This window comes from Ostrinia nubilalis, chromosome 8, assembly GCF_963855985.1.
Source record: "Ostrinia nubilalis chromosome 8, ilOstNubi1.1, whole genome shotgun sequence".
Lineage (NCBI taxonomy): Eukaryota > Metazoa > Arthropoda > Insecta > Lepidoptera > Crambidae > Ostrinia > Ostrinia nubilalis.
This window is the reverse complement of record NC_087095.1, coordinates 15,531,977-15,557,027: the sequence shown is the minus strand read 5'-3', so window position 1 is coordinate 15,557,027 and position 25,051 is coordinate 15,531,977. Positions and strand designations below refer to the sequence as shown.

The window sequence follows — 25,051 nt, the reverse complement described above, 5'->3', positions numbered from 1 at the left end:
AAACACTAAATAAATGATAAATCCTTTTTATTTTTACATTTACTTTTTACACATGCAAAATCTAATAAATTCAATAAAAGCCTCAAAATTTTAACGCTTATACAAATAAATTATAAAATATTCGATCAACATTTTATTTTGTGACTTTAGTAATAATTCGATTATATTTTTCAAAACGATATAATATTTAATGTATATTCTTAAGCTTATAATACATAGATTCAACAGCTTTCTTAATAAATAAATGCTCAAAATAACGATAATTAATAAATAAAATATTTTATGTATTTACTTATGATGTATTTTTTACATTGAAAGACACCTAAGAGAGCACATAAAATACAACTTTCAAAATACATTATAATAATAATATTACTCTCTGTAAGTACAAATAAATAAGTAGGTAATGGATAGTATTATTTTAGGTTTATGTAATACATTTATTATGATTAAATATTATGTAAATGAACCCTGTGCACTTTGGCGTTGTGTTGTTTTTACCTACTTACATACTTATGATAAATTATATTATTACTTATAGTCATTTTGTAAATTAATTCTAAAATGTTTCTTTAAAGATATTATTAAGAAAAGACAATATGTTTTTATTTTGGTTTGCGTCAAATATCTACAAACTGGTTTGCTTTAATTTTTCTAAAGTAATAATAAACAAGTGTGTGATTTCGACGATTAGCAAAAAATTGCCAAAATAGTTTTTTAATCAAAAATTTTTTTTTATTATCATAAAATATTTTAATTTAAGAACTTACGATTATGCAAGATAGAATTAATATTGTGATGGAAATGAAACTTTGGCCCTTTCGTTGTCCTAAAAATATCAATATCTCTAAATGTTCACTCACACTCCTTTAAGGCATTAAGGGCGATCTTAAATTATTCGATGAAAATCAACCAGCGAAAATATAATCTTAATCTACACAAAATTCAAATAAAGTGTTAAACACTCGATAAAATTTCTGTAAAATTTTCGAATATTTAGCTAAAGTCCAAAAGGTCTTTTATCGATATCGAAATATCGACTTTTAGCGGCTGTATTTTTTATCCGACCTTTCGAACTTGATAATTGAATGACTAATTCAAACCTTTAGTTATTGACTAGGAACCACTTCTGTGATGTTGAGGACAGGATTGGCGGGAGGTTTTTCCGTTACAGGAACATTGGCACTGGAGTTGGCGCCGTTGGCTCCAATAATTGGTGTGTTGGCGTCTGTGGTAGTGGTGTTGGTAACATTGGTTAGAGTCGTTGAGTCTGGAACAATCACATTTTATTTTAGCAGTTTACCGCTGTGTTGATATTTTAGACAAAGTGAAATGTTTGAAAGTAGAAAATCAAAAAAGCCTATGTTCAGGAGTGGACGTCCTGTGGTTGAAATGATGATGATGATGATGAATAGCTCTGTAGTTTGTTTTGACTGGACTCCGTCAGTATGTAAACGCAACTGGCAGAAACAAACTTAAAGTACATGCGACCCTTGGCGCGGAATTTCATGCCAATCCCGCGTGCGTGATTAAAAGTGCCATAAAGTCTTTATCTGCCGAGAAACAAGACACAACAGAAATCAATCAATCATTTTCTAGATGTTTTGTGTCGCTGAATAAAATTTTTTTTTTTTTTTTCAATAAAAAAATCTATTGTTTGGGGCTCACCGGTGATCCCTATGGCGTCCAATGCACAATGCTTTAAAGCAGTCTTTCCCAAAGTGGGCGATAACGCCCCCTTGTGGGCGCTGCAGGCTTAAAGGGGGGCGGTAAGAGACCCAGAAAAAAAATCGGGACGTTGTGTAGAGGCTTGGGAGGATTCTTAGACACCGACTGAGCTCGACTCTTGACTACAAAAATGGGGGGCGCTAAAAATAATTTATTCTCAAAGTGGGCAGTAGACTAAATAAGTTTGGGAACCGCTGCTTTAAAGCGACGGGTATAAATCACTTACTGGTGACGTAATCGCGAAACCACTGGTTGATGCTGGGCGCGTACTTGTCGATCCAGTTGATGCGCAGCTTGGCCGTGTCCAGTAACTTCTGCAGCGTCTGAGACATCGGCATCAGTTGCTGCTTGTGCTGCGTTGCGAAGGCTTTCAACTGCACAGATGTCCAATTCAATTCAATTTATTTATTTAAAGATAACAATGATCCACATGGTTAGCAAATGGGTGCCTTATACAAATATGTTAGTTAAATACCACTCATTATCCAACCCGTTCGGTAAGAAGTAGCTATTACGATATTGTTGGTTATTAGGGGTTTTAGATTAATAATGCTAGAGTTAAAAAATGGCCTTAAAACTTCTACTGATCAAGATTTACAACTTTACAAATAAAACAAGAAATGGAAAAGTGGGCGTGGAAATGTTTCTTTACAGCTAGCAAATAATGAATGGCTCGAATATATCACATACCGGGTCCCAATCTAACTTACTGTCGAGAGGTTTGAACATTATTTTAACAGCTAAAAGTCTATAGTACCTTATTGAGCTCTTCAATATCAAATGCTCCATTCAGTACAGCGGGGAATATGAAGGCATCTATCTGCGTAAAGTTGTCGTAGACTCTTTGGAAGTTACTGACGAAGAAAGGCCGCAGCTGCGGCTGAGTCGTATTACAACGGCTTAAAGTTCAAAATGGCTTACCTTATTGAGCTCATCAGTGTGCGATATAAATCCAAATGCTCCGCTTAGCACAGCGGGGAACATGAAGGCATCAATTTGCGTAAACTTGTCGTAGACTCTTTGGAAGTTGTTGACGGGAAAGTCTTGGGTGTCAACATTGTCGTATTTCAACGGCTTAAAGTTCAAAATGCCTCACCTTATTGAGCTCATCAGTGTGCGATATAAAGCCAAATGCTCCGCTTAGCACAGCGGGGAACATGAAGGCGTCCATTTGCGTGAACTTGTCGTAGACTCTTTGGAAGTTACTGACGAAGAAAGGCCGTAGCTGCGGCTGAGTCGTATTACAACGGTTTTAAGTTCAAAATAGCTTGCCTTATTAAGCTCGTCAGTGTGCGATATAAAGCCAAATGTTCCGCTCACTACAGCGGGGAATATGAAGGCATCTATCTACGTAAAGTTGTCGTAGACTCTTTGGAAGTTACTGACGAAGAAAGGCCGTAACTGCGGCTGAGTCGTATTACAACGGCTTAAAGTTCAAAATGCCTTACCTTATTAAGCTTGTCAGTGTGCGATATAAATCCAAATGCTCCGCTCAGTACAGCGGGGAACATGAAGGCATCTATCTGCGTAAAGTTGTCGTAGACTCTTTGGAAGTCACTGACGAAGAAAGGCCGCAGCTGCGGCTGGGTCATATTACAATGGCTTAAAGTTCAAAATGCCTCACCTTATTGAGGTCATCAGTGTGCGATATAAAGCCAAATGCTCCGCTTAGCACAGCGGGGAACATGAAGGCATCCATCTGCGTGAACTTGTCTTAGATTCGCAGGAAGTTACTGAAGTTACTCGTCGGCCTTGGCCGCGGCTGAGTTGTATTACAACGGCTTAAAGTTCAAAATGGCTTACCTTATTGAGCTCATCGGTGTGCGATATAAATCCAAATGCTCCGCTCAGTACAGCGGGGAACATGAAGGCATCCATCTGCGTAAAGATGTCGTAGACTCTTTGGAAGTTACTGACGAAGAAAGGCCGTGGCCGCAGACGCGTCGTATTACAATGGCTTAAAGTTCAAAATGCCTTACCTTATTAAGCTCATCAGTGTGCGATATAAAGCCAAATGCTCCGCTCAGTACAGCGTTGAACATAAACGCATCCATCTGCGTAAAGATGTCGTAGACTCTTTGGAAGTTACTGACGAAGAAAGGCCGTAGTTGCGGCTGAGTGGTAATACAACGGTTTAAAGTTCAAAATGCTTTACCTTATTGAGCTCATCAGTGTGCGATATAAAGTCAAATGCTTCATTCAGTACAGCGGGGAATATGAAGGCATCTATCTGCGTAAAGATGTCGTAGACTCTTTGGAAGTTACTGACGAAGAAAGGCCGTGGCCGCAGCCGCGTCGTATTACAACGGCTTAAAGTTCAAAATGCCTTACCTTATTGAGCTCATCAGTGTGCGATATAAAGCCAAATGCTCCGCTCAGTACAGCGGGGAACATGAAGGCATCCATTTGCGTGAACTTATCGTAGACTCTTTGGAAGTTGTTGATGAGGAAGTCTTGCGCGATTGCCGTGGCGGCGGTGGCGTCGAAACTCCATACTGCGATAGCGTACTGCTTGGGTATCTCGGTGATGCTCTTTTCTAGGAGCCTGGAGGAAATAGGAGATGTATAGTCACGAGCAAAAATACAATTCATTAAACCTACATTGGAATCATTTACGTAGCCGGCGTATGTCGTACGTAAGAGAGCTACTGTTTTTGCGCTTACTAGGTGGCGCCACTGATCAGTGATATTTCCTTGACCTTAGTCGCCAGTGGCACCGCCCTAGTGATTGAAAATGCGAGTCTTAATACTGCTTCAGTGTTCACCAGTCGACGTCATTGTTAAGCCACTGGCTAATGACGGGATCTTTCCCCATAGTGGCGCCAACTGATAAGTCACAATCACTGAATCAATTTAGATGAGTCTAGAGATAGTTTATCCCGCTTTTTTAATGCGCGGGAAAAGGACATTTTATGACAGACCGAAAACCATGCGGACTGAGTTGTGGGAAAAAGCTTGTATGAATTTACAGTCAGACCAAAACCATGCGGACAAACTCACAGGTAAGAGCTACTCACATGGTAATAAACCTCTTTTCCTTAGTGGAAGGCAGGCTGTTGATGGCCATGCTCTTGACCGAAGGATCGATAGATCGGTAGAAAAGATTTTTTTGAAATTGAGACGCGCATTACAAAAACTGTCACAATCACAAGCATAAAAGCTGGTACTTACATAGTGATAAGCCCCTCCTCCCTAGTGGAAGGCAGGTTGTTGATGGCCAGGCTCTTGACCGTAGGATCGATAAGAAAGAATTATTTCTCGGTTTTGGAACACACGTATTATAACAAAGCACGGAAAAGCTAGTGTAATTGCCCTTCGAATACTCCAATACTCCACGCCAAAATTTGGATGAGGCTGGGAGTGGTGCGATTTTGCTGCGCGACTTTCAACCTTATTGACACTCGCCTCACGCCGCCAGTTGTCCGCGAATCGCAAAACAGTTGGGTCAGAACGCCACCTCCAACCTAGTGTCTAATTTTTACACTATAGTCTGGTCTGTGAGCACGTAGAATTTTGTCCGTTGACCCCAAGCTACCCATCCTTATCGCTCGCGCGTAATTAGGTATGTTGCTGTCGCGCTCGCACACTCACTGCGGGCGCCCGTCGCACAGTCGTGACAGCAATATAATTACGCGCGAGCGATAAGGATGGGTAGCTTGGGGTCATTGGACAAAATTCTACGTGCTCACAGACTGGGCTTTAGTACTTACATAGTGATAAGCCCCTCCTCCCTAGTGGAAGGCAGGCTGTTGATGGCCAGGCTCTTGACGGTAGGATCAGCTGACGACTGGAACACGCCCCATAGGAAGTCGAACTCGCGCCGACTGCCGTACTTGAGCGCCACGCTGTATACTAGCGAGCGCAGGTAGCTGGGGATCCTGGGTGAAAGATGTTCGGATGTAAAAATATTCATTGTGTTTGAAATTCGAATACACTATCGGGAAGATGTGTAAAATTAATAGATAGAAAGCTATTTACATATCATCAAACTAAACATTTGATTTAGTTCTTTAAATTCACGAAGGCGATTAACTTTACTTGTTGTACGTGTATTCACATTACGGAACGCTCGGTGAAAATGCAGAGCCCGGCAAAAATGCCGAACCCGGGATAGCGTGAATAGATTTATATAAATTGTACAGCCACTAGCTTTTCCGGCAGTTTTACCGGCACGGCAAATCTGCCGGTCCAGCGTAGTGAGAACCCGGCCTAATAGTAAAATGATTCTGAAACGTCAAGTAGCAACTAACAACTCATTGGATGGTAGCGACTTCCTGTCAATGTCATTGGGACGGTTCAGTGTTGGACAAGACAACTATAGTACCAGTGTGCTTAAAGTACGCACCATTGAAGCCATTAAACAGAAAATAATAATAATGCTGTCTATCAAAACTTTTGAAAAGTGATCAGTAGCGAACGAACTGTCGTTCAAGTAACACGTGTCATTGTATTCGTGACGCTTATTACCACGAAGTTACTGTCTGCATGTCAAAAATCAAATCCGCGAACACGTGAGGCAGTGCTGACCAATAGAGTCAATGGAACAAGACTAGAGATTTATATGATTTTGAACCTTAGCTGTAAAACATAAACTTCAAAATCCATTGGTAGGTTGATGTGATTTACTCACTGGTTGACAGCAAGGTTGTTCATCCACTTATCAAACTTGGTCCGCGCCCACGTGAAGCAGCGTGAGGACCAACAGTCAAGGAAATGTAGGATTTGACAAATTCAAACCTTATCACTCAGACATAAAGTTCAAAATCCATTGCAGAATTCGACAGTGGTAGGTTGATGTATTTTACTCACGGGTTGACAGCAGGGTTGCTCATCCACTTGTCAAACTCCGTCCAGGCCCACGCGTGATTTAGCGCGGGAATCAACAGAGTTTTGTACAAATTTGAACCTTGTCACTCAGACAGAAAGTTCAAAATCCATTGTAGAATTACTCTATGACAGCTTGCTTTGCTTTACTCACGGGTTGACAGTAGGGTTGCTCATCCACTTGTCAAACTCGGCCCGGGCCCAGTTGAGGCAGCGTGTGGACCAACAGAATCCCTTGATTCTGTTAGTCCCCACACTGCCTCAACTGGGCTCAACTTTATCTTATGGTGGCCATACACGTTAAGGTTTGCATGATGGTTACGACCGTGCATGCTTAACCGACCGGTATAACCGAGTTATCTATAGCACATACACGTTAGGGTTTGCATGTACAAGCTAAATTTATTTAACTCAAAGGTGACTGACTGACTGACAGCGATCTATCAACGCACAGCCCAAACCTAGCAGTAACATTAAGATTTCTTGCAACAGGGATTTATGTTTGGAGTACACATGAGTGTCTTTTAAATATTCACCACCATTCACTGCCACAGACTATAGGAGACTGAGAGAAAACTGTGCATGCAAGCATGAGCGGGCGCACACACGCTCGGTTATGCATGTGCGCAAACATAACCGAGCGGCAAAAATATCTTTTTTGATATTCGTTAGGTTGCATGTACACGCACCAATAACTGTACAGTTTTATAACATACACGCTAGGGTTTGCATGTCGGTTATGCATGTACGGTCAAAACCATCATGCAAACCCTAACGTGTATGGCCACCATTAGTGAAAAGGTTCAACACCAAAGGAACCTTTTCACTAAGATAATGTTCAAAATTCATTGTACTTATTTTCTTTAAGGTTTTGGTATATAGTCTGGTCGGTGAGCACGTAGAATTTTGTTCAATGACCCCGAGCTACCCATCCTTATCGCTCGCACGTAATTATGTTGCTATTACGCTCGCACACTCACTGCGGGCGCCCGTCGCACAGTCGCGACAGCAATATAATTACGCGCGAGCGATAAGGATGGGTAGCTAGGGGTCATTGGACAAAATTTTACGTGCTCACGGACCGGGCTTTAGGTTGATGTATTTTACTCACGGGTTGACAGCAGGGTTGCTCATCCACTTGTCAAATTCCGTCCGGGCCCAGTTGAGACACCGCGGGGACTCCACGAAGCACTCCCACATAAGTAAGTTCTCTATGAGCAGGGCTTCGTTGTCGTCGCGAGGCTTGTTCAGACCGTAGTTTAGTTTTTCCAGTTGTTTCTTGAGGATTATACGCATGTAGTCCTGTGGAATTAATACAGATGCTGGTAACTTGAATAGTTGCAGATTACTTATTTTTAACCGACTTCAACAAAAGGACGAGGTTCTCAATTCGGTTGGTATGTTTTCTGATTAATAAACGCAAGAACATCACTTTATGTTAGTTTTGCTTTTTGGATTGCTCTGAAATGAATAGTCAGTCAATTAAGTTGGCATCTAGAGACTTTATGTCTTTTGGAATAGTGACGTCATCGGCTTGAATTGCCATACAATAATCGATGAGATAATAGCGTTTAGCGTAGAGCACAGCTAATGAAAAGGAAGTTAGTTGATTGGTGGTGTCAAACCCTATTGCGGAAAAAGTTCAAACAAAGTAACTCCATATTCAGACATTTTTATTTTACTACATCTTTCCTGGCAACATTCAACTTACTCCTCCACATAGCTCACGCCTATCGTGATACCACAGATAACATAGGTGGTAGTATTGTTTGGTTTGAATATAGTAAATGGATTGAAAAAGTAAACACATCAAAATCTCACCTGGAAATACACAAATCCAGCGGTGGCCTTCAAATTGAACTTCAAGAAGCCCATGTTATTCAATAACAGATCCCACACAATCTTCGAATCCTCTCCATTCATGACGCACGTAGTCAGACCCAGGGCATAGCTGTAGTTTAGCTGCGAAGCCTTAGCCAGGTTGAATGCGTCGTCAATGAGCTGTGCCTTCGTGATGGGAGACTGGACTTTCCCAGACTTGAGAGCTGCTGATAGTAGCTCCCAGTTCTTCTTGTCGTAATTCACGCGGTAGTAACCTGATGACAAACGAATGCCATTAATTTTTTTGAGTAAAGCCAGCACTTGTACAGCATAGTATCAAGATTTTATTTCTATCCAAAACCTGTGGTAAAGGTGTAATTTATCTGATGGATAAGTTCTTGATAGGTTATCAGGAACCGGACATTATCAGGATTCAGGACCTTTAAAACTGGCTAGTAAGGTTATATTTTATCTGATAGTTAAGTTCCTGATACCAGGAACCTTTCATTTCACTCACCAATAGCGTCGATGTTTACGTGAAAAGCCTCGGTGTTGTTAATCGGCATCGAGACGATTTGAAAGCGGTCTTTGAGTCAGATTCAGGGTTTGGTGTTCTACTGTCTATGCCAGTGTAGCTGATTGGGATATGCCAGAACTGTTATCTGCTAGATAAGTTCCTGATAGTGTATGAGGAACTTATCAGGAACATTTTTTTACTCACGAATAGCATCGACGTTCACGTACAAAGCTTCTGTGCTGTTGACCGGTACTGAGACGACTTGGAAGCGATCCTTCAATCAAGTCCTGGGTTTGGTGTTCCGCTGGTCTTTTGGAGTGTCCATGCCGGTATAACTGACGGGGAAGTGCCAGAGCTGATATCTGCCAGATAAGTTCCTGATAGTCTATCAGGGACTAATAGCATCGACATTCACGTACAAAGCTTCTGTATTGATGACAGGTACTGAGACGACTTGGAAACGATTCTTCAACCAAGTCCTTGGTTTGGTGTTCCACTGGTCTTTAGGAGTGTCCATGCCAGTGTAGCTGATAAAAATGCTAGACCTGATATCTGCCAGATAAGTTCCTGATAGTCTATCAGGGACTTATCAGGAACATTGTTTTTACTCACCAATAGCATCGACGTTCACGTACAAGGCTTCTGTGCTGTTGACCGGCACCGAGACTACTTGGAAACGATTCTTCAACCAAGTCCTTGGTTTGGTACTCCACTGGTCTTTAGGAGTGTCCATGCCGGTATAACTGATGGGGATGTGCCAGAGCTGGTCTAACATCTTCTGGTACGGGTCTAAGGCGCTGGTGAAGAGTTTCTAAAAGACAAAAACGTGTATGGTATCAGTATTTGCTTAAAGTAGGTACGGCCAACGAGAAGCGATACCAAATGTAAACAAACCCAATGTCATGGGTGAACCCGTCTGACTTTGACATATTTTGGGGGGAGAACGAGACATTACGACAAATACACAAGATGGGAAGAGACAGAATATATTGTCAAATCGACAGTCGTATCGACCTTTTGTATCGCTGCTAGTTGGCCGTACTTTAGTAATGTTAATGATCCACTGGGCGGATGTAGTCATTTTTATGAAGTTGGCACCACTGGCGATTGTTATGACCCTACTCTACAATGGCGCCATCCAAAAGAGTGCAAATGCGATAGTCCTCCTATCGCTTCAGCGCTCACCAGTTGGCGTTACTGAGTGGAAGTTCTCGAATGGCGACCACGGAGGATTACGTAGTGTAGGCAGGCCTTCCACTAGGACAGTCTTTCCCAAAGTGGGCGATAACGCCCCCTTGTGGGCGCTGCAGGCTTAAAGGGGGGCGGTAAGAGACACAGAAAAAAAATCGGGACGTTGTGTAGAGGCTTGGGAGGCGATTTATAATATCATCTACTAGGAGGACTCTTAGACACCGACTGAGCTCGACTCTTGACTACAAAAATGGGGGGCGCTAAAAATAATTTATTCTCAAAGTGGGCAGTAGACTAAATAAGTTTGGGAACCGCTGCACTAGGTGTACCGACGATCTGGCGATGGTCATGGGAGGCACCTGGATATGGCAGGACTGGTTGTTGTGTTAATCCGGAAGATTTTGGTTTTAACGAACTTGTGTTCGCGACCTGATGACGTCATAGTTCTCTTTTTGAAACAAAACCTACGCGAGATTCGCTTTGACAGCTTTCTAACTTTCCCCTGGGACAAACTTGACCTACACTTGTTGAGTTTTTATTGGCGGTCAAGCTGTAGATCCTGGCTACACAGGAGTTGCAGCGGTGGGAATAGTCCCGTTTTTTGGCAGCTCATAAAAAGAACGTCAATTGACTATCGCGTTTACTACAATATTACTAACCTGTTCAATCTCAATGAGGCCTTTCTCGTAGTTCCTGTTGACCTTGACGACAGGGTAACCGGCCTGTCGCGTCCAAGTGTTCATAAAGTTCACTACGGATAGATCTTTGAGTGTTGGGTCCGTCCCCGTGGCTTTCTCCATGGCCTGCCATAGGTCATTTTCTTCGGCGTTTGTGTATTTCCTGAAAGTATATTTGTTGGTTTTGAGTTTCAATTGAAGCTACGGGAGCCTGAGTGGCTTAATACAATAAGAGCAGTTCTGTAATAAGCCCGATCCGAATCTGTGAAAATTCGGTGCGGAGTTACTAGTCGTAGAACTATTTTGTAACTAATTTACGCACTAGATCCGATATCTGTCATCTGATTACTTTAGTTAGTTTTCTAGATACGTATTTTTACGGATTTGGATCGAACGTAATGCAACATTCCTCTTATAAAATTCAGAGACTTTTAAACACTACATACAGCAAAAGAAGAGTAGTTCAAAAAGTTCACAAAAAAAGAAGGCAGAACGAAGGAGAAAAATTATCAGACTTGACTTGACTTATGGTCCTATGTCCCCTAGATGGGGCAGAGGGCGTCCACAACAGTCCTCCATCTCGTTCGGTCTTGAGCTTCTCGCTTGATCTCGCTCCAGGTCTTGCCGATCTTCTTCGCCTCGTCCGCTACAGTGCGCCGCCAAGTTTGCCTGGGTCGACCACGTTTACGTTTTCCTTGGGGATTCCAATCCAGAGCCTGCTTAGGGATGTGATCGGGGTCCCTTCGGAGAGTGTGGCCAATCCAGTTCCACTTGCGGCGCTTGATCTGCTGGTCGATCGGAATTTCGTGGCAGCGTTCCAATAGCTCGACGTTGGAGATTTTCTCGGGCCAGTATATGCCGAGAATTCGGCGAAGGCAGCGGTTGATGAAGACCTGCAGCTGGTGTGAGATAACCTTTGTGACCTTCCACGTTTCACACCCATAGAGCAGAACGGATTTAACGTTGGACCCGAATATTTTGATCTTGACCATTCGGGTCAATTTCCGTGACTGCCATATGGGGCGAAGTTGTGCGAAGGTAGCTCTGGCCTTGGCAATGCGCGAAGTGATGTCCTCTTCGGTACCTCCAGTTTCTGACACGACGCTCCCGAGGTAGGTGAAATTGTGGACTCGTGCCACATCCTCTGCACCAATCCGTAATGGCGTGCAATTTCTCACTCCAGATCGCATCTCTTGGGTCTTCCGGCAGTTAATTTTGAGCCCTGTGATACCCGCTTCTCGATGTAGGTCATCAAGTTTGGATTGCATATCGTGATGCGTGTGGCTCAGCAGAACGAAGGAGAAAAATTATCAGAGACGAGACGAAATGAATCTAAGCTAAAGAAAGAGAAAAGCAATTATGCTATTTTAATTTCATTTATCGTAATACCTGTAAGTGTAGTGTGTATGACTGAACAACCCAGAACACGTCTATGACTATGTTTACTAAAAAAAAGTCCTAATAAAATGTCTTACCAATCATTCAAGTAAATCACCAGTCCCTTATGGAACAGCTCCTCCGATATCGTATGATTCAGCATGCGAATTAAGTTGGCTCCTTTGCTGTACGATATCTCGTCGAACTTCTGCGATATTTCGGACGCATCGATGACTTTGCGGGACACGGGCGAAGTGTTTTTGAGCGCGTCGGATCTGAGGAGATCCATCTTGTCGCGCCCGAAGGATTCGAACATGTTCCATTCTGGTTCGATCTAAAAAATTAAATAAACATTAAATAAGCAAGTCGTAAGAGGGGACTAAGGGAGGAATATGCGAACACCAGGTCTGGCGAACGTGGGGAGTGTAGGTATTCTCCATTTGCCTCTGACTTGATGATGACTTGAATCCAATAAATCAAGACAGAACTTCTTAAAAAAATAATACCTAGTCATAGTACCGACAGTCAAATAGGAAATGTACACTACCCCATTAGTGCCAAATATCCAGCTAGATTTGATGTAGGTAAAGTTCTTCCAACTCACGAAGGTGAGTGAGCTTTACTTGTGTGTGTACGTGTATATGTATGTAATATGTATGTTACATAACGATAGTGTAATATTTATCAAAACTTTTAAAAAACGAACAGTAGCGAGCCACCACACGTGTAAATTGTCACTCGTCTTCGTGAATTGCAACAACTATACGTCGTAATCTTTGTTTCTTCAATAGTTTTAACTTTCTTAGGTGCTTGGGAGCTACGTCAGCAGCAATTTTGGCATCTTCTTTTCAGCCAAATGACGTCCACTGCTGGACAAAGGCCTCCCCCAAGGTTTTCCACAATGAACGGTCCTGCGCTGCCCGCATCCAGGCTCTTCCCGCGACCTTTACCAGATCGTCGGTCCACCTAGTAGGAGGCCTGCCCACGCTACGTCTTCCAGCCCGTGGTCGCCACTCGAGAACTTTCCTGCCCCAACGCAATTTTGGCATCAGTAGTACCTATCTAAAGCTCAATCTATTGATGTTTCTAGCGTCAAATATAAGGTAAATAACACTTACGTGGTCCACTCCTAGGTATTCGATGTACGTCGCGAAACCCTCATTAAGCCAAAGGTCAGTCCACCACCTCATGGTGACGAGGTTGCCGAACCACTGGTGAGCTAGTTCGTGAGCTATATCGATGGCGACGTTTTGCTTATCGCGGGGAACGCTTTCCGCTTCGTCGAAAAGAAGCGTTGTTTCCCTACAATAGGAAGAGACAAATGAGTGAATTAGAAAAAACAATTCATAAATTTCTGGGGATTTCTTTTTTTCTTTGCCTGGTAATGTGGAGGAAGTAATGCAGACGTTTAAGTTATAAATAAATAAATAATAAATAAATCTTTGGACAATTTCACACAGCGCCAGCTAGCCCCAAAGTAAGCAACTTAATGCTTGTGTTATGGGTGCTAGCTTAACGGATATACTACTTATATACTTTTTTTTTTAAATACATAAATATTATACATAGTCACACCCAGACCCGTCACAGAAATTAAAATTCATCATTTCAATTTCTGCCCGGCCGGGAATCGAACCCGGGACCTCTCGGCATAGTAGTCCGTTCTGAACCACTACACCAAACGGCCGACGTTAGTCCTCTGTTTGCCAGCCTGAAACTAAAATCATCATCATCATCATCATCTCAGCCATAGGACGTCCACTGCTGAACATAGGCCTCCCCCAATGCTTTCCATGTTGCCCTGTTTGTAGCGGCCTGCGTCCAGCGCTTTCCCGCTACCTTTACGATGTCGTCGGTCCACCTTGTGGGTGGACGTCCCACGCTGCGTTTTCCGGTACGCGGCCTCCACTCCAGAACCTTGCTAATACTAAACTAAAATAATTTTAAGATTTACTTGTTAAACTTTAGGCCCTCGGTTTATGACAGCAGGTGACTTTAGTCCTTCTAATTGCTGCTTTCATCCTCCAATTGCTAGACCCGTTTACACTTAAAAATTGTTAAACAAAAAGTAACTTTACCTAAAAGTAATAAGACCCCAATTCTCCATAGCTCCACTGGAGAAGTCAGGAATCGCGATAAGATCCAGCTTCTCCAAAGCATATGGAACTCCAAACACTTCTTCATAGTAACTCAACAGTTTCGGAGTGATGTTCAGGGCGTAGTTCGCCTTTTCGATCAGCTCAGGTCTGGTCCAAATTCGAATGGGCTTGGTTACATTGTCTTTGCTCAAGTAAGTGGTTTCTAAAGACTTGAAGTCTGATAGAACGTAAGCAACGAGGTATGTTGACATGTTGACGGATCGGTCGAAGTGGGTCCATTTCCAGCCAGGTTCATTGGCACTGTAACATAAAAAAATATAGTTGGCATTGGTTCAGTTAAAAACTTGTAACTTATTTTTGATAGTCTTAAAAATGTGTCAAAAGAAATAGTAGCAAATAGAAGACCTTGGAGAAAAACAGAAGGGAAAGAGATGAAATAGAAATGAGGGGAGGGGGGGAGAGGTGGTACAGGGGGGAGAGAGAGAGAGAAGATAGAGAGAGAGTAGGGGAGAGAGAGTAGGGGAGAGGGAGAGAAGAGATATCTAACTTATTTATTAAACACAGCATTTATTATTATTTTTTTAAAGTATTTTCTGTTGTTTTTCACAGGCCTTAAGTGGAGAAGGTGCAGCATTTATTAGGAGCTAAATAGGGTCCTGGGCCTACCCAGAACTGTCCCTAGATAGACATTTCTGAAAAATTCAATATTATAAAGACTATTAAAATATACTTACATGTTCTCTTCAGTAGAAACCTTCATATTGGACAGCACGCTGATGTTTTCTGGATGTGCTATACTGATCTCAAACATGGCTTTGAATGCTGGCTCATCAAAACATGGGAACGCAGCCCTGGCTGACGTGGGTTCAAACTGGGTGACACCCAACTTCCTGCAAGAAAAGTAATCAACAATCAATAGAGATATGATAATGATGTTAAAACAAAAATAACAGTATTGCATGAAAGATTTTATTTAGGTAAAGTGATGATAGATTGTTGAGCTGATTGTGCTATATCTGTTTGTTACCTACCTAATTGCATAATAGAGTATCAATTTTCTTCATTAAATTTTTAAGTTATTGAAACAGGATTTAATACAAGAATCAAAATAGTAAACAATCATAATATCAGTTTTGAAAAAAAATAAAAATGAATACCGAAAGCTACTTACTTGGTTTCATTTTTGGCATTCTTATAAGTACTTTTATAGAAACCGGTCAATGAATTTGAGATTTGACCGCTAAATGGCAATTCTAAAGTATAATCAACGTTAGGAGTGAGTGCAGTTTCCAATTTTAGGATCAGCCTGTCACCGGTAGCTTCTATTATTGACAGTATTTTTATATTACGCACACTGCTATGTGTCACTTGTGTGTCTACCGGAGCAACAGGTGGCTCAGTCACTATTTGCGTAGTTGTTTCTATAGCCTCTGTCACATTTTCAGCCAACACATTCGCTGTGGTCGTAATAATTTCAGACTCATTAATACTTGCAGTTACATTGCTGTCTACAGCTGTCTCATTAATCTGACGTTTCGTTCTGGCATGAAGCATTTCAACTTTCTCATAAATCTGTTCAGTGAGTCTGGCATTTCCGTTAATACTGAGGTTTTTTGAGTGTAATATGATTTCTTTTACTGGTTTGTTGGCCCGAATAGTGATGTATACTTCTCCGGTGAAGTTAGAACTCTCTAAGTCTGTGTGCAGCTTGAGTCGGTAGAAGCTTGGCACTACACTAGAGGGCAGTCTCAGGTCTGGAGAAGGCCCACTGGCACCGAATGGTTCCGTATCGTCCCAGAATTCAGATGTTGATGACTCCTGAGCTACCTGAAAATAACAAAATAAACAATAATGTTTTAGAATTACAATTTTATTGTTTGTTTATTTAAAAAAGATAGAATCGAGATATTTTAATAAATTAAAACTGCAATATAAATCGCTATAAATTAAAGTCTTTGGGTATTTCAGAACATAGGGAACAAGGAAAAGTAAATCAAAACAAGATAACACACATGGTCCAAATAACACTCTTGTACATTCATTTGAGTACGAGAATAGCATGGAATTTATTCTTAAAACGTAGTGTAATATTCAATATAGGAGTTTGAGTTCTCAAATTGTACTTACAATTTTATTTCCATTTATAAAAGCGACGATTACTAAAACTACGATGATGAATACTTTCGACCACATTTTCACGTTTAACTAAGGCTTATGACTGTTAAAATTAAATGTAAACTATACAATTATAACTTTAGTACATTTAAAGCCACACATTTTGGTATTTATTCCTCTAAAATTAATAAAATTTTAAATTTACATCACGAAAATAAAACCGCACAACTTTTCGCCTGTCATTTTGACGTTAGACTTTTTTAGTTTTTTACGGCCCCTGAACAAACGATGTCAAAGGTTAAAATTACGAAATCAGAGTTCAATCAACATTCGATTTCGGAACTGATTAAAATTCAGCAAAAGAATGATATTTAATTCTGTAACGCAATACCATTAATGTAACTATCATTATTTACAATTAATTTATGTAGTGAACTTTAGACGTTTGTTTATGTTTTAAATAAAAACTTTAGGTAAATACACCCGAAGATTAATACGCGAAACGCGATAGATCAGAGTCACGTTAAAAATGAACTTTCGGGCCAGGATTAAAATGATAACTTACTAGAACTATAATTTAATTCGTATATTCTAGCACGGTTGTGGCCATGTGACTTCTCCAAACGGTAGACTACTTAGTACACCCTGTAATTCCTGTAGCACAAAGTTATACCTACGTAAGTCTTACCTTGTAATAGGTGATGAAGTATACAATGACTCCGACTAGCACAGCCAGTATAACAGCGCTGATGATGGACAGCACACATACGCAGGTGGAGACGAAGATGCCCCCTCGGCGGCCATATTGGATATCCTCAGGGGTTTGCGACTCGTACGCTAGGAACTGCTGCCGGCTCGTGGAAAGCGTCATGGTGGTCACTCATCCTGGAATAAGGACAAAATTAAATGAAGTCCTAAATAATAAATAACGGCAACCAAACATGTTACGGAAACGCAGTAAGTTACTGTGTTAGGTAGGAATGTAGGATATAAGAATCTCTCGATAATTTATCGATCGCTTTGATAAAATCATTCTCTTTTATGGTAAAGTTCTGTATCTCCTATTCCAGTTTTTCATTTCATTTGTAAGTTACATAAAACTCTTTTAATTAATCCTTAAAGTAGCTACTTAGGTCCTATCTCCTTAAGGTTTCAAATTCGTCCCTGTCCCGGATATCCGGGATTATGCAGAAGCAGATTAAATTCATACATAGCTAAGTCACATACTCATATAGGCATACCTACTCATGTGCTTAAGATGTACCTCCTTGTGATTGAATATTATAGCAATTAAAGTGGAAAATTATATTCATTAATTATCCTGAACAAGATATTAGCCGATAAAACACCCGGATTTGATTTTTGGACTTTTAAATAAAATCATAAAAAGCTCGAGATACATTGTACCTACTGTTCATTGCAGTATTTCATAAATAAAAACAATTTACTATTCTAAATTATTAGTTAGTCATTAATAGGTACCTAGTAGTTACTTACTCCGATTAGGTATAAGTAGGTAAAGTTATTGATAAAAGTAATAACGACTCAAGTCATTTTCAGAAACAGCACTGATTGTTATTGCCGATTGTTTTCCCATTCGATTTCATATTATTATGTTCACAGACTCTGAATAAGTAGATACTAAGTCGTACATAATGAACCTTGAAACTTACAGGTGTAGGTATTCGTTTGTATACAAAACAATAATATTTTAATTTTTTTTTTTTTTTTTTTTTTATCCACAACGAGGAAGCTCTTGGCCTGTATCTCACCTGATGGTAAGTGACGATCAGGCCCAAGGTGGAAGCGAGCTTCACCCGGAATCCTCAACCACGGAGGAACTGGCTATCTTACCTCTAACTGCCGGAACACAACAATGCTGTTAACATTGTTGTTATGGCGACAGACTTAGGTAAGATGGTGGTAGCTAGCCAGGCGGACTTAGAACAAGCCCTACCACCAACCAAACCGAACAGAAAAATCTGCCCCCACTGGGAATCGAACCCGGGACCTCTGCGTCTGAAGCAGGTGGTCTTACCACTAGACTACAGAGGCGGTTAGTTTCAATCAACTCTGACGCACAAAACGTTTAAAAAAATAATTAACGTGTTTGTGTGGATTTCTCACAAACCTACTTTATAAAGGATCACACAGGTAACTGACCGACGAATTTTTTGGAGTGGTTAACCTGCCCCCATGAGGAGCTTATCAATAAAGGATAGCTAATAAGTGCTATTTAGTTTAAGTTATTCTGTGGTTTAAGTTAATTAAAGCTCAGTTCTGACAGTATAATCGTGACCGATGAAAGCCCCTAGACAAGACCATATGGCGAATGATTAATTTTCGTAATCGCTTTTTTAGGGCTTTCATCAAGGTGGACCGACGACATCATAAAGGTAGCAGGAAGGCGCTGGTCGCGGCCCGCTACCAACCGGGCAACATGGAAGGCATTGGGGGAGGCATTATGTTCAGCAGTGGTCGTTCCTATGGCTGAGATGATGATGATGATGCTGAGGGCTTTTATCAAATTAAGTGTTTCTCTGTCTGTTCCGAAAGCTATTTTTGTTTACTAACCCCTCGTAGTATTGAAAATGTAGTAATACAGATGTTATTATATTAAATTTAATTGGTTCGAATTTAATTGTCAGGCTTCTTGGTTAAACGATTCCTAAGAAAACTAGTGATATTACCCTCTTTTCCTTCCTCAAGGTAATATTTTCCGGGTTTGTAAGATTTACTTACTTACTTACCAGGCATTTTTACAACAATATTTTGATCAAAGGTTTGCTGGAATTAAGGCAAATAACGCGTACCTACCTATAATTAGTTTATTATTGTCCTTTACTTAATTAAATTGACAAAAAAATCGTGTAACATCATTAACAAACAAGAAATGATGATGCCTAGCGTGTTTTAACACTGAGTACTAAGTATTATAGTGTGACCAGCATTTTTTTTTCAGTTTTATTAATCCTCATGCACTACAGCGTCACATTTAGTTACTGTCTTTGAAATGTGTTTAATGATTGATAAACACAGAAACAGATTGAAAAACAAGGAATATTACGTATTATGTTGAGATAAACTAGATTAGGTATTGATAGACTTGTACTAAGTAGTTCGTTCGTTTCAGCCAAATGACGTTCACGGCTGGACAAAGGCCTCCCCCAAGGTTTTCCACTATGCACGGTCCTGCGCTGCCCGCATCCAGGCTCTTCCCGCGACCTTTACCAGATCGTCGGTCGACCTAGTAGGAGGCCTGCCCACCTATATTTCATTTTAGTCAGTAATTAAACAATTTTCTTCAAAATAACAATAGAAAACCTCGAGTGTGATCCACGGCCAGTAAAAACAGGGCTGAATTTTTTCCGATAACGTGTAAGTAAATACGGGCGGCATATCGAATCGTGCGCAGCGACGCGAATGCGCTGCGTGATAACGCGCGCTAATGCTCATATTTCAATGTTTTTCTAATCTACATTTTGAATTTCCTAATTCAAAAATTTCCTATGGTAGAGGCTTGGAGCCAGCCATGATAAAATATGTTTGCTTTGATTTTCAATGGTCAAAGCTTCTTCGAAAACAAATCTTAGTTATTTAATTTTTAGCGTTAAGAGTTGCATCTCAAACTAATTTGAAAATTATAACTAACTTGAAAAAATCGAACTGCCTAAGGCGGGAATTGAACCCACGATTACTTATAATATAATTTTCAAACAAATCTTGCCAGAAAAGTCATTGTAGGAGTTGAATTTGAAAACTAAGCTATGTCAAATTGCGATGAACTTACTAGGACTAAATTACGTATGTGTTGAAAACATTACCCTCATTAAATGTAGTCGAGCAGTAGGTATACTTAATTGAACAATGTAACATTATTCTAGGTAAACTGATCAATTTAGCTCCTCATCCCATTTAATTAAGGCTGAAGACAAAAAGACAAAAGACAGTGTCCATTCTGCGATGGCACGGTGGGGTGCTATTAGAATGCTAACCCGTGATTAAGATTTAATTGAATGTTGTGATAAAGTGGCTTAATGTGGTGTTAACAAATAGTAAGTATATTGGCCTCGATGGTTCAGTGATCTCGAGGTTTTTGGTTCAAATTCAGGGGAAGCCAAGCGAGATCACAGTTTCACTATTTCTTTTATGTGCAATGTTCTTTTGTCTTTAGCAAAAAAGTCTAAGAACTATCTACCAAATACAAATCAGTAGAGTATAGTTTGTACCAGATCTTTTTGAAATCAACAAGAGCCTACCTAAAATAAGTCGTATCTAAAAATCAGTTCTTGGTATCCTAGTTTACTTAGACTATTTATCTGAAAAGTATGAAAATGTATTTGGGATTCAAATTGATATTACTGAAGAAAGAAAGAAAGAAAGACACATTTATTACAATGGACATCACACAAATACAGGCAATTACATAGACATGACAGTGGCACATAATAATGGAAGAAGAAAAAATAAAAACAAGAGTAAACTGAGCAGTGCCACCCATCCACCAACAAGATGCCCACTGCAACGGGACCCCACTCAGCATTTGCCGTGGCCCACGGTGACGAAGGCCACCCACGGCGCTGGTTTTCAGTGTGCCCCATGCCGAGTGAGGGTCACGGACCATTGGTAAAATAAATAAAATACTAAGCTGCATAAAATTGTCTAGATAAACATACATAAATAGTAATATTAGTGCACAGATAAATACAAAAGGCGGTAAATCGGTAAGGATGATAAGATTACGTTTATTAAGAATACTAATGAAAAGAATACTGCGGCTGATTTAGAATTTTGTGCAGAATGTAAGTACTAGATATTGGTGCTGGTTCTTTTAGTGAGGAACACTAAGGTCTCAAGTATTTCCTCAGGAATTACAGTGTTTGTCCAGCCGTTTCTTCCGCTTCATGAATCGATGACTAACGACAAAGCAAATGACAAACTGGCTACTTATTTCCAAGTTAAATTCTTACAATGAAGAATCAGACACAAAAACTACGATAAAACCTAACTATTGTTGACGATCTATCCATAGATTTTATTAAATGTACTTACGCAAAAAATGTAAGCAAAAAATTCGTTACACGCCTAATATTTTGAGTTTAATCCAGTGTTCATGTGTCCGGAATTAGAATAGTTTTGTTTTAGTAGGATTTAAGGCAGCTATTTATTAGTTTTTCGTATTCTGTTATCATTTAAATCTACAACAAATAACTACCCATCATAAAAACCTTGTGCTGTGAAGAATTTTGTATGCAAATCTTACCGTAGGTGGGTCAGAGACAATGAATTTTGCTTAAATACATTTTAATATTAATGTTACTTACCAATTCGTCGGCTTATTCGGCAACTTATTTGATCAACTCGTGACGCCTTTTAAATTATTTGTATGTTAACGGCATACAGGTGATAATTGAAGGCAAATAGTTATTCACATACCGCACATTATATCTAGAAATTAACACAAAATATAACAATAGCACAACGATTCCTACTAAAAAATATTACGAACTCATTTGTTAAAATTAAAAATAAATCACACGTTAACACTGGCTTTAACACACGTTAGACTTAATTTAATAAAAAATAAAAACGCACAGAAAAAAACAAACGAAAATCGAATGCGTCGAGTGTAGTTTACGCGGCACGAATCTATGGTAATATGCACGTTCCTACACTGAGTATTACTTTACGTATTTTTTGACCAATTTAACGAGACCCCCCTCAGCAGTGCATTATGCCTCGGACCGTACTAAACCGCGTAGGCTGATTCGACAGAGAGCTCTTGGCTATGGTCGGTGCAATTGTAAGAAAAGTCTACCGTAATATTTTCCTTCGACCTTGCAAGGTAATGTCTGGTCTTAACAACGGCCAATACAGTTCTGCTCATGTCTGACAATGAGTTTGTTGTTATTTTAATTACCTGCTGTAGAACGCGTTACGTTTTCGATACCATCAGGTGAATGAAATTCAACTTTATTAATTACGTTTTGTACGTTAAAGGACGTTATGCAATTAAGACAATGAGTGTCGTCAATTAGGAATTTGAAATGTTAATGGTTGAATGATTAGTTAATGCAAATAGTTTTGATTTAATTGTAATTGTACTTAAGTAGGTATGTAGTAAGTGCTATTACTCCATCCCGACGAAACTTCACTGGTTATGTTAATATTGGCGATCAAGCTGTAAATCTTGGGACACTGTGCTAAGTAGGTACACAGCAGTTGCAGTGGTTGGAATAATTCCGTAATTAGGTATCAGACGTAGTTTGATGATCTGTAGATACCTATTACTTATTTGGATAAACTGTTTTTATGTGCAATATTATTATGTCTGTTACTTCTTCACAATCGCAACGAGGAAAAACATCTACGTACACGTGTGATACTACAAAGAAGTCCTGATGACGGTTAACTCGAAGCATGTTTTTATACTTATTTTATGTTTTAGTATCGTAAAAATAATTCGCAGTGTTGATAACAGTAAAAACGTACAGAGCATACCTATTCTGGATGGATGGACACCATCAGTAATCTTGAAAATAACATAAAACATGATCACAATTCGAGTTCGCTTCACTACGTTGTTACGTCAGTTCAGTTAACAAAACAAACAAAGCTAGAACTATGACTTACCTTTTCAAATGAAAAGGTAAGTAAAAATTAAATAATTTTCAGAATTTTTCAGGATTTTTACAGCTTCAATGTTCAAATAGCTCCAAACTTAGCCATTGTAGAAATAGGATTTATGACGAAGTGTTCTTATAAAAACTTAATATCTAAGGGTTTCGTATTCCTGAAACAACTTTTAACCGGACAGAAACATCCTTAGAAACCAATGAACTTAGATATAGTTATTAGTTCTATTAAGTATAGGCCTTAAGAACAAATAAAAGAGCAGCACTTACCAGTGTCGTTTAATGACATTTGATTCCAGACACAGACAGGAACCGACTCGGCACCGTCAGGATGGTTGCAATCTCCACTGGCTCATTAACTACTCAACCTTGCAGCGGATTAATTCTTGCACAAGGAGATGCATTTGTGGCGAGGTTTGTGATAAACAACGGCATATCAAGGTAAACAGTGTGGCATCTTATACAGTTCTAATAGGGGCTATTTTGCAACTAAAATGTATAGTCTGATGTGCTGTTTCTGTAAATGCCATTTGTTTTCAACAAAGGGAAATAACCCTAACGCATGTAAGTAGGATATCATTGCGCTTCACATTAAGATCCGTATTATGAAATGACATAGAAGTAGGTATTAATTTACCTAGACTCAAAGACAGAAACCGTTAATAGTCATTTGAAGTGTGGAGTCATGTTTCAAATCCATCATGAAAACGATGTACATGTCTGAAAAACCAGACGTAAATATTTTCAACACTTTGTCTCAACTAGGAATCGAACCGTCTAACTGGAGCTGGACCATCAGTTAGTCCAGCTTCACAGTTCTAACAGCGGTTAGTAAATCATATAGCAAATTGATAATCTAGCCTAAATTAAGGATGGTCTTTAAAAACGAAGTATACTTACTCGTATATGAAATATTCAACTCTGTGAAATTCATAGTAGGTAGGCAGGTACTTATCGATTCGAATAGTTCAAATGATTTTCCATCCAAGTCTTTATTAGTCAGACATTAAAAGAAACCTTCGACTACGTACAAAATAGCAGTATTGCAATTTCAGTGCATATCATTATGAGAATTATCTCCGTTTTGTAACATTACACTTAACGCGTTAGAAATTGCCTTCACCTTGGTATTAAATTGTCAACTTTAGCTTCCATTTGTAGTAAACATTATCCAGATAGGGCTACCAATACTGAAAATATACTAGCCGGACAATGTTTCCAAAAAAATCTACTGAAATTGCAAAATTTAAAAGTTTTTTTATTTATTTACAAATTGTGTTACATGCAACTTATCTTAAAACTATTCATGATCATTTTCAGTTAGTCTTTTCATCAAAATTTACCAAAAGATTATCCCAATTCTTAGATACCGAAAATTCCTTCCCGTATGACCGTTTACAGTGGGAACAGTTCGGGAAACACTAGGCAGATGGCAACCCTACCAGGGACTGACCTTGAAGAGAACCGATTTTTAACTGATGCGTCATTCCTCTGAGGTCAAGTTCATTATACTGGTCATTACTAGTGAGCACATCTCTAATGATAATGAGTAAGAAAGGAAACAACGTGATATCATCAGGCACACCATGATTAGAGCATCATAAACATAAGTGCGCTTTATTATTTTATAGCTGCTAATCAAATTAAAAGTGCCGGAAAAAGCGGTCAGCAAATATTATTAAAATTATATGGGCATAATCTTGAATGGACACTAATTTTGGGATTAACTTTAAACTGGATTTTCTTATCTGATGACCATATTTCACTCTAGGAAATACTAATTTCAGGGTGTGAGTCACATTGATATCCTGACATTCGTAATTAGGTATCAACACAAGTTTCAAACGCTGAATCTATTGCTGAAAAAAGGGAATCTTCCACCTTGCCGGAACTAGACGCTCGATAGTGCCATCCTTATGTTATCGACATCCCACTAGCTCGAACAAAGCGTTTCGCTAACTCTTTTCTGTTGTGAACAGCTAAGTAGGGTTTAGGTTTTCTTCAGGAAAAATGCGTATAAAATAATACGGTGATTGAACTCAGATTTATTGATATAGCCATAGAATA

The 25,051-nt window shown here is 39.7% G+C and overlaps 1 protein-coding gene across 1 annotated transcript; it reads right to left on the bottom strand.

Moving 5' to 3' along the window:
• Positions 1-44: 44 nt before the first annotated feature.
• LOC135074031 (leucyl-cystinyl aminopeptidase-like) lies at positions 45-22,136 on the bottom strand. The gene is made up of 15 exons (XM_063968336.1): positions 21,674-22,136; positions 17,038-17,234; positions 15,406-16,061; positions 14,969-15,124; positions 14,214-14,534; positions 13,254-13,437; positions 12,234-12,469; positions 10,741-10,921; positions 9,503-9,701; positions 8,374-8,648; positions 7,664-7,854; positions 5,439-5,606; positions 4,060-4,273; positions 1,955-2,102; positions 45-1,270 (listed from the first exon to the last, which is right to left on the bottom strand). The coding sequence occupies exons 2-15, from the start codon at positions 17,218-17,220 to the stop codon at positions 1,110-1,112; spliced, it is 3,273 nt and encodes a 1,090-aa protein (XP_063824406.1). The 5' UTR covers positions 17,221-17,234; positions 21,674-22,136; the 3' UTR covers positions 45-1,109.
• Between the last annotated feature and the right edge of the window lie 2,915 nt (positions 22,137-25,051).

Coding starts and splice junctions, on each gene's coding strand:
- LOC135074031 (XM_063968336.1), bottom strand. CDS start 17,220: ATGACGCTTTCCACGAGCCGGCAGCAGTTCCTAGCGTACGAGTCGCAA. Junction 16,062..17,037: donor ACTTCATCACCTATTACAAG/GTAAGACTTACG, acceptor TGTTATTTTCAG/GTAGCTCAGGAGTCATCAAC. Junction 5,607..7,663: donor AGCAACCCTGCTGTCAACCC/GTGAGTAAAATA, acceptor TCTTTCACCCAG/GATCCCCAGCTACCTGCGCT.